This window comes from Diabrotica virgifera, chromosome 3 (assembly GCF_917563875.1).
Source record: "Diabrotica virgifera virgifera chromosome 3, PGI_DIABVI_V3a".
Lineage (NCBI taxonomy): Eukaryota > Metazoa > Arthropoda > Insecta > Coleoptera > Chrysomelidae > Diabrotica > Diabrotica virgifera.
In genome coordinates this window covers 167,808,006-167,825,883 of record NC_065445.1, presented here as the reverse complement: position 1 = coordinate 167,825,883, position 17,878 = coordinate 167,808,006, and the positions used below count along the sequence as shown (strand labels likewise).

The 17,878-nt window shown below is 32.0% G+C and overlaps 1 protein-coding gene across 2 annotated transcripts in view; it reads left to right on the top strand.

Moving 5' to 3' along the window:
* The window catches only part of LOC126881383 (short stature homeobox protein 2-like), a 29,325-nt gene extending 24,412 nt beyond the window's left edge, over nt 1-4,913 (top strand). Inside the window, exons 1-2 of one of the 2 annotated variants that reach the window (XM_050645625.1) lie at nt 404-642; nt 4,558-4,913. In XM_050645625.1, coding sequence (XP_050501582.1) covers nt 619-642; nt 4,558-4,722 — 189 coding nt within the window. In that variant the 5' untranslated portion in view covers nt 404-618 and the 3' untranslated portion in view covers nt 4,723-4,913. Of the gene's footprint in view, nt 1-403; nt 643-4,557 lie in introns of those variants that run through there. The other variant, XM_050645627.1, reaches the window with a different exon arrangement.
* Nucleotides 4,914-17,878: the final 12,965 nt, after the last annotated feature.

The following is a 17,878-nucleotide window of genomic DNA, read 5'->3' as shown; positions in this document are numbered from 1 at the left end:
AACCAGGAACAATTTTTATGTAGATATGTTTGTACCAAAAGTGCATAGAACTCACCCTAATGTAACCTGTTCCCAGGGACTAATTCACCCATTTCTCAAAAACGCACCCCTTTAAATGGTAGCACTCCGCGGTTTTTTCATATAAAGATGTCCATTGACCATACAAAATAATAAAACCCCGTTAACGTTGTAGTTCCTTTTAGCTATCTTATTTTGAATATAATCAATAGCGTATGTAATGAGGTGTCATTAATTTTCTTTGATAGTACGTTAGATCATTTTTAAATTTGAATAACGTTTTATTTTTGATAACGTTTTTCGAAGAGGAAGTCGAAAGGTCAAACTAAAAATATTTTAAACTTAATCTGTGGGTTCTTTCCCAAATAAAATATGTAAAACAATCATATCGGTCTAAATACGAAAAATATATTTACAACACAAAAAAAAATCATAATTTCATCATTCCGGGGCGTAAAATCCCGGCTTTACTAAAAAGATGTCAACATATTATTCGTCATAAAAATCTCATGTAGATAATATTAATGGTATATAAAAAGAATAATTTGTCTATTTGCCTCATCAGTGTATATATTTGTTTATTTTGAAGTCTATTTCAAGATGAGGGTTGTGTCTGCAATTGTGGTGAGTTTGTTCGTTTAATTTTCGATTAACATAAAAATAATAACATATATTACAAGCTATATCCTTTTTTTTTTATTAAATTTATCAATTTAGTCTTGTTCTTTAAATGCCATCTCCCAATCGGATGTTGGGAGATATCTTCACTTTATCTATCACTGCTGTGAAGAGTTCTATTAGTTCAGAGAAATAAGGAAAAAAAATATCGTGTTGGTGACACATCCCCCTCCAGGCTGAAACCAAATTTTTCGAGTAATATGGTTATCTATAATAATAACCTATATGTTTCCTGCAGCCGATTTTGATGATATACATAGTTATAAACAAATGAAGATCAGAAAACGGTAAATTTTCGCTTTTTTCGTCTATTACTAAAAAATTGGGCACTTTAAACAAATTTGAGAGTAATAAGCTCATAAACCGTATAAAAAACTTCAATATGGCTTTCGCTGAATATGTCTATCCTTATTCGTTACTTAGAAAATTGCCAAATAAATCATAAATTTTGAGTTTTTATAAATATTCATAACTTATGTAAAAATTAACTTAGAACCTTCTTATTACACGGAAAGTTGAGACTTATGGTGCTTAAATTATACCCTAAATTTCAAAGCAATTGGTCAAATAGTATAAAAGTTATTTAATTTGTTTATCCAAAATTAATTTTTTTTGCAACACTGTAAGTCAGAAAATGATGAAGTTACAGTAATATTTTGGATAGTTTATAAAAGAAGAAAATTTACAGTATTAATTTAATTTAAAAAAAATGACAAAAAATAATTATAAATATTGCAAAATAATTTTGCAAAATCATGTGAATTAAAAAATGGGGGGGCTAACTTTGTCCCTAAATCTCCTAGAACAGTTGTTTTTCTTTCTAAATGTGTATAAAAATTCAGTCTTTCTAAATATGAAAAAATAATTTTTCTACGGGTAACGGTTAAAAAGTTATTCTAATTGTTTATAAGTAAGCAAAAAATCGACATGTTTTTACAAAATAATTTTACACTGTTTAAAATTATTTTTTGTCATTTATTTTTAATTAAGGTAATAGTATAAATGTTCTTCTTTCATAAACTGTCCGAAGTATTATTGTAACCTCATAATTTTCTGACTTATAGTGTTGCAAAAAAATTAATTTGGGAAAAACAAATTAAATAACTTTTAAACTATTTGACCAATTGCTTTGAAATTTAAAATATAATTTAAGTATAAGAAGTCTTGGCATTCCGTGTAATAAGAAGATTCTAAGTTAATTTTTACCTAAGTTATGAATATTTATAAAAACTCAATATTTATGATTTCTTTTGCAATTTTCTAAGCAACCAATAAGGATGGACATATTCAGCGAATGCCATATTGAAGTTTTTTATACGATTTATGAGTTTCTTACTCTCAAATTTGTTTAAAGTGCTTAACTTTTTGGTAATAGACGAAAAAAGCGATAATTTACCGTTTTTCGATCTTCATTTGTTTATACCTATGTATATCATCAAAATCGGCTGCAGGAAACATATATGTTAAAAATATAGATGTCCATACTACTCAAAAAATTTGGTTTCGGCCTGGAGGGGGAAGTGTCACGAGAAAAACCTTATTTCTCTGGACTATATTGAACTGCCTTTAAACCAGTCCTTTAAATTTTTTATCTATGACAGCCTTCCTTTTCATACTCCTTCCTGGTCTTAATTTTCTCTGTATTATCAATTTTAGCATTTCATATCGCTCTCCCCTCATTATGTGTACGTTTGTTATTATTATTTTGTTTATTATTTCTCTCAATACTTCCGTCTTCGTTTTCTTCTGTGTCCATCCCATTCTAAGCATCCTTCTGTAACACCACGATTCAAATGAATGCAGCTTATTTATGTGATCTTGCTTGATCCTCTTAGTGTCCAGCTTTCAAGTCCATATTGTAGTGTCGAAAATACGTAATATATCAAAGTGTTTACTCTCAGGTCTAATGTAAGATCTGTATAAACATTTTTCAAAGGCATTTCTTGCTGTTTATATCCTGGCCTTTATTTCTGTTGTTTGATCGGTATTTTCTGAAATAAAGGTTTTCAGATATTTTATTATTTAACACTTTGTATTGGTACAGCATCTCCCAAATGTATATAATAAAAAAAATAAACAATTTGCCTATTTACCAGATATTCCTTATTTTCAAGTTTATCGCTAAATTACTATTCAATGAATATTACTAAAAATCGTGTTAGTGTCTATTATTTGTTTATTGTGAAGATCTTTTAAAAATGAGCAGTGATATTTTTGATAAACATAAAAATATTAATATTTGTTCGATGCTTCGTCATCTCATTTTATTAACTTTATCCTTTTAGTATCCTTCTTTAAGTGATATCTCCCAATCGGAGGTTGGATATGATAACCACTATCTTTACTACATCTACCGCTGCTCTAAAGAGTTCTATTGACCTGCATTTAACCAGTCCGTTAAATTTTTCAACCATGGCACTTTCCTTCTTCCCATACTCCTTCCTCCTCTTATCTTTCCCTGAAGCATCAATTTCAGCATTTCATATGAGTGTGCCCTCATTAGGTTTCCAAGATATGGCAATTTTCCCATTTTCTTTTGTATCTATTATTTCATATTCTTTACTCGCAATACTTTTCTAGGATTTCTTCGGTGTTTATGCTATTATAAGCATCCTTCTGTAACATTACAGTTCAAATGACTATAGCTTATTTATGTGTTTTTGCTGCATATGTATATAGTGTTCAGCATATAAGTCCATATTGTAGTATCAAAAATACGTAATATTATAGAGCTCTTACTCTCAGTTGTAATCTAAGGTCTCTATGAATACTTTAAATTGTAATCGTTTATTTTAATTGTTATTGTCATTTTCTGACTCTTTGTAAGATTTGTCCATAAAATTGTGCCATTTTTAGTGACAAAACAATTTTTTCGGGATTTCTTCATCTTCACATGTTTCTTTAAAAATGGAGTGAGTCACTATATTGGATATATTCACTTATATGGATTCACATTGAATATATCCCTGCCTAACTCCCCTCCCGATTTCAATTTTTGAACTGCGATCTGTGGCAGTAAAATTTTATTATTCTTAAATCCCTTTTTCTATGATTTTTTCTTTAGAATTTGGACTAACTAACTGTTCATGTCTTTTCATTTTTCTTTCTGAATCCAAACCGACTGTCACATATTCCTTCTTTTAGTGTGTTATTTATGTATGTATTGTTTTCAAAAGTAATTTACGAACATTATTTATAAATGATGTTATTGTTCTGTATTCACTACAGTCTTCAGCGTCTGTATTTTAGGGACAGCGCAAAAAGTGAATATTAACAATTATTCTTTTGGTATAAATATGTCTTGTGTTTTGTATGTTGTGGTATACATGTCTACTAAGGTTTTATCATTTACGAATTTTAGCTGTCTTACTGGGATTTGATCTGGACCTACTGCTTTGCCATTTTTGCTGTTTTTATTATACCATTTTAATATTCTCTTATTTGTGAAATCGCACCGTCTTCTACTTCTTCTTCCATCTGTTGTGTTCTATCCTCTCTGAAAATTCATTGATATATTATGTCCATCTTCATCTATTTTCGATGCGAAAATCAGTCTGCTATTTACCACCAATATAATTACTGTCATTTGACATGTTCTACATGTCGGACTTATTAATATGCCCAACATATTAGTCGGGCAAACATGTAACCTGTTCCTTAATTAAAATTTCCCCTGTTCCAGTGTTCCCATACATCAAAGTTTGTCCGACTAGACACCGTTAAGCTATTAACAAATTTTAAGCTTGTTATTAATCATCAACTTTATTTTGGTACGCGGGATCCAGGCCTATATAAAATAATACCATATAGGTTGTGAAGTTACTCCATAAAGTGGGAGTTAAACATTTACTTTTGTTCTAGGCATTCCTCTGCGTCGTCCTTTTGATAATTCAAACTATATCCGCGGCACCTGCGCCCATTCCTGGGGGTGGCGGTGGCGGAGGCTGTGGTGGCGGTGGCGGCGGTGGCAGTGGTGGTGGCGGTGGCGGCGGCGGCTGTGGCGGTGGAGGTGGCGGTGGCCGCTAACGTATAATTAAAATACCTAATTTTACATGTGGAAACTATAAAATTGTATAGTTATTGTATATTGTAAAATTGTTTTGCAATTAGGGTATTTATTTCTATTTTTTGATATTATGAATAATACTCTATTACAGTAGTACCTATGTGATAAATTTAAAACGAATATTGTACCAATAAACTTTTTTTTTGTAGAAGATTGTAGTTTCCTTACTAAAAATAATCATATATTTAACAAAATTATTCATGTAAGCGGAATCAAACATACAGGGTTGGGCATTAGTGTGACAAATTCCAATTACTCCTTTGTCGTAAGAGATACAAAAAAAAGTTGTTTAGGTAAAAGTTGAAGTACAGATAGGACCATAATTTGAAAATATTTTTAAATATACAGCGCCACCCGTATTTCGTATTGACAGGGTGACACAAACTTATGTTTTTTTTAATGGAACACCCTGTATATTTTTAAATTTTTGGATTTTTCTCGATGTCTTATTTCATAAAATATAGGGTTTTGTAACTTTATACGAAGTAGTTTAAAAGATAATTACGTTTTTTGGATAATTTCGTTAACATCGACACATTAACATCCTGTAGAATTGTAGCGATTTGACTTCAAAATTTCTATTTAGGTTCAAACGATTTTTATTATAGTCTACTATTGTTAAAAATTATTAATATAGCGAAATGTTTAATTTTAGTATACAGGGTTGTTCGACACTCGGAATTAGTATTTTCGGAGTTTTGTTAAATGGACCACCCTATATTTTAGTATTGTAATGAGATAATATATAATGGTACTTTTTTATTTCTTAAGTAATCCCTATACCAAAGTACTTTAATTTCAGAGTTATTCGTGATTCTTTAAGCCAAACATTAATTGCAACAAAAATAATTTTTCGATAAAAATACAGTTTAATCTAGACTGATCCTTAATTTATTAATATTGGATGACATATCAAACACCTACGTACCTAGTTAAGCTTGTTGGTGCGTAAAATATTAATAAAAACATACAATATTCTACCTAGTTGGCTATGACGCTAAATTTGCTTTAAACATTTGTTATTATACTATTTTTATAGTTCCAGCTGTTTTTTTTTACCATATTTAATATGGATTTTTTCTAATGAGGAACTCATTAATATCGTTTTTGTGCTAGAACTGTATAACAAAAATGTGCTACTAGCAATCAGAATTTATCTTCAGCAATTCCCAGATTGACGACAACCAAGAAGAGAAACTTTTGACAGTTTACTAGAACGGTTTCAAGGACTGGTCACTTAGATTACGAGAAAACACTGATCGAACAAAAAGTATTGTAAATTAATAAAATTAATTAAATAATATAATCCTTAGTGTCACTAAGGATCTGCATGTTAGTACGACTGTTCTTATAATCTAAGTGCCGAGTCCGTTGAAACCGTTTTAGTATACTTTCAAAAGTTTCTCTTCTTGGTTGTCGTCTATCAGGGAATTGTTGATGATAAATTCTTATTACTACTAGCACATTTCTTTATATTCTCCGAGTACAAATCCATATTAATCAGTTCCTCATTGAAAAATATTCGTATTAGTAATGGTAACAAAGCTACTTAAAATATAACAATAGTATAATGTCAAATGTTTAAGCAAATGTTGTGTCATAGCCAACTAGGTAGAATATTGTATGTTTTTATTAATATTTTACGCACCAGCAAGCTTAACTACGTAGGTATTTTGATATTTCCTTTAATATTAATAAATTAAGGATCAGTCTAGACTAATTTGTATTTTTTTTCGAAAAATTATTTGTGAGTAAATATTTTCACGGCCACCTAATAAAATTTCACGTAATTTTTGTTGCAATTAATGTTTGGCTTAAAGAATCACCAATAACTCACAAATAAAGCATTTTGGTATAGGTAATGCTTAAGTAATAAAAAAGTACCATAAAATATCATCTCATTACAATACTAAATAAAATACAGGGTGTTCCATTTAAGAAAACTCCGAAAATACTCATTCCGAGTTTCGATCAACCCTGTATATTAAAATTATTATACATTTCGCTATATTAATATTGTTTGACAATAATAGACTATATTAAAAATCGTTTGAACATAAATCGAAATTTTGATGTCAAATCGCTACAATTCTACAGGGTGTGAATATTGCTACGAAATTAAAAAATCAGGTCTAGGAACGTCAGGAAACAGTAAAAAAACAGGAAACAAAAAAAAAAACGAAATTATCTTTTAAACTACCTCGTATAATATTACAAAACCCTATATTTTATGAAAGAAGGCATCGAGGAAAATCCAAAAGTGTAAAAATACACAAGGTGTTCCATTAAAAAAAAAACGTAAGTTTGTGTCACCCTGTCAATAAGTATATTTGAAAATATTTTTAAATTATGGTCCTATCTGTACCCCAAGCATCAATAAATTAAACATGGTTCTTCTTGCTTGGTGAAAAAAGTTCTTGTAATAATTTATATTTTATCTGACTCATTCATACTGACAAGTCAGACATATTATTATACATTTTAAAGAAGAAGACATTAAAATGAATTTGCCAAATTTATGAGTTGCATTTCTGGGACGACTTTAATGGAAGATAGGTCATTCGATTACGTGCAATCAACTTTAACTGAAGAATATGTGTCAGAGAAATCATAGCATGTGATTTCTTGAAAAAACCTACAATGCTGATATTAAAATCCTTGTGTTAGTGATTCCATAGTAAATCACGAGGCAAACGCCAGGGAAAACCCCATGATACTAACCCGATATGATAAGTATTTGGTTTTACATTCAGTTTACCATCAAAATTAACACCAAACTCTGATTTTATGTGTACCTGTTTTATTTTAAAATATAAAAGATATATCCTCGATATGCTATTGACTTACTATTTATTTGATATATCTATTTTAAAACGCATAATTATGTCTGAATTGTCAATTTGAATGAGTCAGATAAAATTAAATTATTAGAAGAATTTTTTTCACCAAGCAACAAAGAATTTTTTTTAAATTTATTAGGTAATCTTCTGTATTTTGATAACGTCTTACGAGATGGGTCAAAATAATCATATTTCAAACTTATACTGTGGGGTATTTCCCAAATAAAATATTAAAAACAATCATATCAGTCTAAATACGAAAAAGGTACTTATAAGCGAATGGAAGCAACCCCTAAAATTACGTTAAACCGACCACGAAAATCAACGTTAAGGTGAATGGCCAATTTTGGTAATTATTTATGTTTTCGAGGTCGCTGAATTCAAATATGAAGTTTATTTTTATCTAGAGTTGGCGGAACATGTTCAAAAATCAAATTTTATGCAAAAAAGCGAAAAATCAATTTTGATGATTTTTCAAATTTACCTCGCTGCATCTTTAGTCACTGGAAATATTTCTTTTGAAAATTTTACTCTGTCATCTTTGAAGTATTTAAATAAGAATGAGATTTGTCCAAAATGTATAAACACATTAAAAGAGGAGTCGTTAATTTTTAAACATTTTGTCGTCAGACTTCGTTAGTTTCATATTTACTTAAAAACGTTGAGTGACAAACTTTTTGTTTATAATTTTCACTGACACAGCAATAAAACATAATTCATGAAGGAGTTTTCTGGAAAATTTTAAGTCACAATATGCAATAGGAAAAAAAGGTATGTGACTTTATTGACGAGCGGCACACCCCAAAACCGCTTATTTCTCGAGATTCTGACCACGGTGTGGTGAATGGTTAATTTTGATCATACTCTATGTTTTTGATGGTGCTGAAAACGAAAATTAGGTCTATTTTGAATTTTACGTGGGGAACATTGTCAAAATCGCAATTTTATCCTAAAAATAATCATAAACAAAAAATTTTTGCGTTTAAGTCGCTACAACTCTGTTCCATTTTTCTGTTCCATGGTAATATATTTCTAACCTTTCTGAAGACTATGGGACATGTTTCAATCTTTCTGTCTTATTATAATAAAAGTTACAAATTGTTTAAAGTAAAGGGTGCAGATTCCGGAATTGCAAAGTTTAATCGCAAAAATGACAAAACTTGAGATTTAGCTTTTTAATTAAGTTTATGTTAAAATATAAAGTACAAAGAACAAAATGTTTTATAGAAAAAAAATGGTGCAACTTTTAATTTTAAGAAAAACGTGATTCCATTTTTTTTATTTTTAGGGTACCTAAATGGCGATTTTGACAATGTTCCCCATATAAAATTCAAAAGAAACCTCATTTTCGTTTTCAGCACTATCAAAAACATGAAGTATGATCAGAATTAGCCATTCACCACACCGTGGTCAGTATCTCGAGAAATAAGCATTTTTTAGGGGAGCGCCACTCGTCTATAAAGTCACATAACTTTTTTCCCATTGCATATCTTGACTTGAAATTTTCCAGAAAACTTCTTCATGACTTATGTTTAATGCAGTGTTGATCAAAATTTTAAACTAAACATTTTGTCACCCAATTTTTTTAAGTAAACACGAAACTAACAAAATCTAACGACAAACTGTTTAAAAATTAACAACTTCTCATTTAATTTGTTTAAACACCTCGGAAAAATCGCATTGTTACCTAAATTTTTCAAAGATGGCAAAGTAAAATTTTCAAAAGAAATATTTACAATGACCAAAGATACAGCGAGTTAAAGTTGAAAAACCATCAAAATTGAATTAAATTCATAGATAAAATTAAATTATTAGAAGAATTTTTTTCACCAAGCAACAAAGAATTTTTTTTAAATTTATTAGGTAATCTTCTGTATTTTGATAACGTCTTACGAGATGGGTCAAAATAATTATATTTCAAACTTATATTGTGGGGTATTTCCCAAATAAAATATTAAAAACAATCATAGTCTAAATACGAAAAAGGTACTTATAGGCGAGCGGAAGCAACCCCTAAAATTACGTTATACCGACCACGAAAATCAACTTTAAGGTGAATGACCAATTTTGGTGATTCTTTATGTTTTCGAGGTCGCTGAATATAAATATGAATTTTATTTTTATCTAGAGTTGGCGGAACATGTTCAAAAATCAAATTTCATGCAAAAATGCGAAACATCAATTTTTATGATTTTTCAAATTTACCTCGCTGTATCTTTAGTCACTGTAAATATTTCTTTTGAAAATTTTACTCTGTCATCTTTGAAGTATTTAAATAACAATGAGATTTGTCCAAAATGTATACACACATTAAAAGAGGAGTCGTTAATTTTTAAACATGTTGTTGTCAGATTTCGTTAGTTTCATATTTACTTAAAAACGTTGAGTGACAAACTTTTTAGTTTATAATTTTCACTAACACAGCAATAAAACATAATTCATGAAGAAGTTTTCTGAAACCGCTTATTTCCCGAGATACTGACCACGGTGTGGTGAATGGTTAATTTTGATCATACTCTATGTTTTTGATGGTGCTGAAAACGAAAATTAGGTTTATTTTAAATTTTACGTGGGGAACATTGTCAAAATCGCAATGTTATCCTAAAAATAAACAAAAATGAAATCACATTTTTTTGCGTCTAAGTCGCTACAACTCTGTTCCATTTTAAAATTTTTTCCTGAAATTTTTATGGTAATATTTTTCTAACCTTTCTGAAGACAATGGGACATGTTTACATGTTTTAATCTTTCTGTCTTATTATAATAAAAGTTACAAATTGTTTAAATTAAAAGGTGCAGATTTCGGAATTGCAAAGTTTAATCGAAAAAATAACAAAACTTCAAATTTAGCTTTTTAGTTAAGTTTATGTTAAAATATAAAGTACAAAGAACAAAATGTTTTATAGGAAAAAAATGGTACAACTTTTAATTTTAAGAAAAACGTGATTCCATTTTTTTTTATTTTTAGATTTGGCGATTTTGACAATGTTCCCCATATAAAATTCAAAATAAACCTCATTTTCGTTTTTAGCACTTTCAAAAACATGAAGTATGATCAGAATTAGCCATTCACCACACCGTGGTCAGTATCTCGATTAATAAGCATTTTTTAGGGGAGCGCCACTCGTCTATAAAGTCACATAACTTTTTTCCTATTGCATATTTTGACTTGAAATTTTCCAAAAAACTTCTTCATGACTTACGTTTTAATGCAGTGTTGATTAATAATATATTATTCAACGAGCATGTAATGATGGCTATTACTCACGATGATGAAGTTAGCTGAAATTTGTAACTATTGTCAGTGAATCTAATAAATAGGAAATGGCTGTTGTCGGTGGACGTATTTCATATATATAGTTATAATGTATATTTACATTTAACTATCTATAATATAATAGTATAACTATACATAATATGTTATACCATATTTAACACAATATAACTTGAAATATAAACACAATATTAGTTATAAATTCCAATTAACACAAACAAAATGCTCTAATGTCACTGTCACTAAAATAAATGATAAACGTCAAAATTTTTAGTAAAAAAGATATAAACGTAAAAAATATACTGACTGATTGTTACAGTTAAAATTCCTTTAAAAATTTTTCGAAGTTAATTATTGATATAAATTACAATAATTATTGTATTAAATAAACAAATTTAAGTAATTTTATTTGCAGTTTATATACGATTAATATTAAAAGTAGCATGCGCCACTTGAATCTAACTTCAGCCCGTGAGTAATGACCCGGGAGTAACTTCAGCCCGTGAGTAATGAATTATTACTCACGGTTGCAGTAATGGATGTTATTATCTATGAAAAATAGCGAATAATGAGCATGTTATTAAACGGTCGTAGAAAAAGTTTTAAACTAAACATTTTGTCACCCAACTTTTTTAAGTAAACATGAAACTAACAAAATCTGACGACAAATTGTTTAAAAATTAACAACTTCTCATTTAATTTGTTTAAACATCTCGGACAAATCGCATTGTTATCTACATTTTTCAAAGATCACAAAGTAAAATTTTCAAAAGGAAATATTTACAGTGACCTAAGATACAGCGAGTCAAATTTGAAAAACCATCAAAATTGTTTTTTTCGCATTTTTGCATAAAATTTGATTTTTGAACTTGTTCCATCAATTCTAGAGAAAAATAAACATCATAATATTCGGATTTAGCGACGTCGAAAACATAAATAACAGTTAATTTCTAAATCTTAAATAACATTAGGTAAAAATTATGAAGAAAAAAAAATTGAATATACAATCATTGGATACTATAGAGACGTACCACTAATTATTACAACAACTATTATTTATTAATTATAATGATTAATTATTAATCACTGAATTTTGAATAACAGGTAGAGATTACAAAGACAAAAGATCATATTGTGTTAAATAATTGAATGTCTTTCAAGAAACTAAGTAGGTTACGAAGTTGATCGGACGAGTTTAAAATATCTTTAATAGGTTTGTTCTAGCAAACAGTCAAACTAGCCAGAAACCGTCAGCAAACAGTTGGTCAGAGAGAGAACATAATACAGTCACCAGTGCTATCCCCTCTACTCGCGCTGGTCCGCTATTCGCTGATGGTTTCAAACCGTTTGAAACTGATGCTAGAACAAACCTAATATTTGACTTAAGTTTATGTCGATTTCTCTGCGTCACACACTGAGGACACTTAGTAAGGATGTGTTTCACGCTTAAAACACTAAAGCAAGTTTGAAAATTAAGCTTCGGTTCAGACTTCATTAAGTATTTATCGGGTATGTCCAATTCTCAACCTTCTAATGACTGCTTATTTTCTAGTCATAGTTGGGAGTTTAAATATATTGACAGTCTGCCGGATCTCGTGTAATGTGTTTTTGATTGCGTTCCAGTGGATTTGCCAAAAGATATGTTGTTGCTGCTTAAACATCTGCTTCAAATCACTACGGATTTGAACATGTTCTTTTGAGTGCTGACCATTTAGGGTAGTGGCTAGTTTGGCGACGTGATCTGCTTTTTCATTACCGGGGATACCGATATGGGATGGTATCCAGATGATATACCCTATTCCACGAACATACGCCTGTTTTGGATTACTTCGACAAAGAATATTTTACTGTGCAAAATAAGAAGAACGAAAGTAAATTGCAAATTACATTGTTGTTTATTGGAATAAATATTAGCGCCATTTACTTTCGTACTTCTTATGTTGCACAGTAAAATATTCGTTGTCGAATTAATCCAAAACAGGCGTATGTTCGTGGAATGGCCCATAGTAACAACTACGCCTTGAGAAGCAAGTGTACTATAGATGTTATGGGTTTCGTGAACTAAAGGATGTTGAATATTGAACATATAAACTTTTTATGGATAATAGTGATGATAAGGAATCTGTGCATATTGCTTGATTTTTACTATCGATTTCTAAGGATTTAAAAGCTTCTAATATCGCGTATAATTCTCCAGTATATACGCTGCATACATCTGGTAATAAAAATGATTTTATAGTCTTATCAACTGTGGTAACAGCACATCCAGTTCCTATTTCATTTTTGGAAGCATCTGTGTATAAGATTTTTTGGAATTGGTTGTTCTCTATGATTTCTTTAAAGTATTGTCTTATTACGATGCTCGGAGTTTCGTGTTTGTTGTAGGCCAACAAAGAAGTATTTAAATGTAGGATTGATCTGCTCCAAGGAGGGGTAGCTGGAATTGGATATGGAAGTGTTTTGGTAAGATCGATGGGATTTCTTAAGGTTGATTTCTGGATTTGAATAATTGATTGGATCGTTTTCGGTAAATCCGAGAGAGGTTTTGAATTTATTAGACGATAGACGGGGTTAGATGGATTTGCGGATACTGTAGCAAAGTAAGATTGTAGGAGATAATCTCGTCGAATCCAGAGGAGTGGTTCATTAGCCTCGCAATAAAGGCTCTCTACAGGACTGGATTTGAACGCGCCTAAACAGAGACGAACGGAAGTATTATGCACAGAGTTGAGTAACTTTAAGTCAGACTTTGACGCAGATATGTAAATGAAACTACCGTAGTCCAGTTTGGAGCGAATTAAGGCTCTATAGACATTGAGTAAAATACTTTCATCTGCACCCCAAGTATACTGTGACAGTGCCTTGATTATATTAAGCCTCTTCATGGTATCTCCTTTTAGTTTGTTAATATGCTCTTTCCAAGTTAGTCTACTATCGAAAATTAAACCAACTATTTTGTAGTGTGTTACAGTTTGTAATGGAATCTCGTTGAGATATACAATAGGATTTTGGCTACAAGGTCTTCTGCAAAATCGAATTAATTTTGATTTGGAAGGTGATAGTATTAATCCTGTCTTTTTAGCCCATTCGTTAAGTTGATTTACGGCGGTTTGCAGTACTTTACATGTGGCGGTTGTATTTTTTCCTTGACAATATAGAATAAGATCATCCGCATACATTACATATTTGACTGGTTGACAAACACTCGAACAGATGTCATTTATTGCGAGTATAAACAAGGTTGTACTGAGTACGGCACCTTGTGGGACTCCATTATTTTGCGGGTATGTTGCAGATATTTCACCGTTTACTTTTACCTTGAAAGTTTTCTTTTTAAAAGTTTTGTATGAAGAAATAAATATTTCCTGTAATATTGTATCGAAGAAGCTTTTGAAGAATGGCTGGACGTGAAATGTTATCGAAGGCTTCTTCTATATTAAACGCGGTTGCGATAACATTTTGTTTATTCGAAAAGGCGGTAGCTATTTGTGTTTGCAGTAACACTAAATTATCAAGTGTAGAACGGTGGCGTACAAAGCCAGATTGGGCTTCGTTAATTATAGCATATTTTTCTATAAGCCAGGTTAATCTTGAGTTAATCATTTTCTCAGAAGTTGGCATGACGAGCAGGTCAGTGAAATTTGCCTATATGATTTTGGCAGATTGGAAGGCTGATCGGGTTTTTTTTATTGGTATGATGATTGATTCGGACCATATGCGAGGAAATTTCTTAGTAAGCCATATTTTATTGTACAATTTAGAAGTTTTGCAAGGCTGGATTCAGATAAATTTTTTAAAAATATATATGGAATATTATCTGGCCCGGCAGTGGAGTTTTTACAAGACGCTAGAGCTACTGTTAATTCTTCTAGTGTAAAAGGGAGGTTGATAGCGGCTATATCATGTCTACTAATTTGAGGAGTGTGAGAAGTTAACGAATTTTGCTCATTTAGACTTTGGTTATGCTCGAGTTTATATTATCTAAATTTCAGTGCGAAACTTTCAGCCGTAATATGCAAAATTGTTTGGTTATCTGCAATTACTTTTCCTTCCTGTGTAATTGCTGGGATTTTTGGTAAAGATTTCTGTCTTTCATTTGTCTTATTTTTGTCCACACTTGTGTTGGAGAAGTATCACTGGTAAGAGTCGAAACAAAATTATGCCAGGAATCTTTCTTAGTTTTTTAACAATATATTTAGCTTTAGCTTTTAGTCTTTTGAAGCAAATCAGGTTTTCATGACTTCTCTTTCTTCGATATCTGTTAAGAGCAGTTTTACATTATTGTACTATTTGTTCGCATTCTGAATTCCACCATGGTACAGCCTTTTTAGAGGGGCATATTGATATTTTCTGGACATGAGTTCCTGCAGCCATGATAATGCAATTATTAAAAAGAGTTATTGTCTCGTCAATATCTTCAGACTCTTGTACTAATGAGAGTAGGTTTTCGGCACTACTTTTAAAATGATTCCAGTCTGCTTTAGCAATATTCCACTTAGTGACGGTGCAATGTTTTTTATGACTATTTGCTATGACTATCGGGAAATGAGTACTATCGTATAGGCTATCTAACGTATACCATGAGAGTGAAACATATAACTTGGGATCACATATACTTAAGTCAACAGACGAGTAACTTCCTGATGCGAAATTAAAATATGTGTTAGCTCCACTGTTCATCAAACAAGCATTATTGCAATTTAATACGGTATCTATGATTTTTCCTCTTCCGAATGTTTTCTTGGAGCCCCACATAGTATTATGGGCGTTGAAGTCTCCGACTAGTATAAATGGGCTAGGTAGTTGGCGGACTAAATCATCTAACTCGATTTCAGTGAGGTTATAGTTAGGTGGAATATAAATACTGCATATAGTTACTTATAAACACATATATTATAAGACTAAATTTTCACTCTAATGGCATATAAAACAACATAATTCTATTCTACACCCCACCAGAATGAAAACAATGGGAACCTTCTCTGGTTACAGCTCCGAGGCTTCTACAATATGCAAGCCATACGGATGCTGAGACTAAGGAAGATGAGGGAATTCTACAATTTAAAATTCACGTTCCATCTGCTCAGCGCGGTAAAGTTCCAACGAGAATGGTTCCCTTCGTACTCCAATCAGAGTAAATGTAAATCAAAAATGAATAACCATTTTCAATTTCGTTGCAAAACGAAAATACAGCCGAATCATATTCTAGTCCAATCAGAGAGTGCATCAAGCACCTCTACCGGTTTCGAAACTTATTAGTCTCTCATCAGGAGGCACATATGCTGCTCTCCCTGATCCAACCAAAACAAAACCCCAGCGTGCAGTCCCGGATTGCAAAAAACGAAATGGCATAGATGCCCTAGCGGCAACTGCTACAACAAGACTAAGTTTTCACTCTAATGGCATATAAAACAACATAATGCTATTCTACACCCCACCAGAATGAAAACAATGGGAACCTTCTCTGGTTACACCTCCGAGGCTTCTACAATACGCAAGCCATACGGATGCTGAGACTAAGGAAGATGGGGGAATTCTACAATTTACAATTCACGTCCAATCTGCTCAGCGAGGTAAAGTTCCAACGAGAATGGTTCCCTTCGTACTCCAATCAGAGTAAATGTAAATCAAAAATGAATAACCATTTTCCCTCATCTTCCTTAGTCTCAGCATCTGTATGGCTTGCATATTGTAGAAGCCTCGGAGGTGTAACCAGAGAAGGGTCCCATTGTTTTTTTCGTTCGTTACAATCCGGGACTGCACGCTGGGGTTTTGTTTTGGTTGGATGAGGGAGAGCAGCATATGTGCCTCCTGATGAGAGACTAATAAGTTTCGAAACCGGTAGAGGTGCTTGATGCACTCTCTGATTGGACTAGAATATGGTTCGGCTGTATTTTCGTTTTGCAACGAAATTGAAAATGGTTATTCATTTTTGATTTACATTTACTCTGATTGGAGTACGAAGGGAACCATTCTGGTTGGAACTTTACCGCGCTGAGCAGATGGGACGCGAATTGTAAATTGTAGAATTCCCTCATCTTCCTTAGTCTCAGCATCCGTATGGCTTGCATATTGTAGAAGCCTCGGAGGTGTAACCAGAGAAAGTTCCCATTGTTTTCATTCTGGTGGGGTGTAGAATAGCATTATGTTGTTTTATATGCCATTAGAGTGAAAACTTAGTCTGGTTGTAGCAGTTGCCGCTAGGGCATCTATGCCATTTCGTTCGTTGCAATCAGGGACTGCACGCTGGGGTTTTGATTTGGTTGGTTCAGGGAGAGCAGCATATGTGCCTCCTGATGAGAGACTAATAAGTCTCGAAACCGGTAGAGGTGCTTGATGCACTCTCTGATTGGACTAGAATATGGTTCGGCTGTATTTTTGTTTTGCAACGAAATTGAAAATGGTTATTCATTTTTGATTTACATTTACTCTGATTGGAGTACGAAGGGAACCATTCTCGTTGGAACTTTACCGCGCTGAGCAGATGGGACGTGAATTGTAAATTGTAGAATTCCCTCATGTTCCTTAATCTCAGCATCCGTATGGCTTGCATATTGTAGAATCCTCGGAGGTGTAACCAGAGAAGGTTCCCATTGTTTTCATTCTGGTGGAGTGTAGAATAGCATTATGTTGATTTGTATGCCATCAGAGTGAAAGCTTAGTCTTGTTGTAGCAGTTGCCGCTAGGGCATCTATGCCATTTCGTTCGTTGCTATCCGGGACTGCACGCTGGGGTTTTGTTTTGGTTGGATGAGGGAGAGCAGCATATGTGCCTCCTGATGAGAGACTAATAAGTTTCGAAACCGGTAGAGGTGCTTGATGCACTCTCTGATTGGACTAGAATATGGTTCGGCTGTATTTTCGTTTTGCAACGAAATTGAAAATGGTTATTCATTTTTGATTTACATTTACTCTGATTGGAGTACGAAGGGAACCATTCTGGTTGGAACTTTACCGCGCTGAGCAGATGGGACGCGAATTGTAAATTGTAGAATTCCCTCAT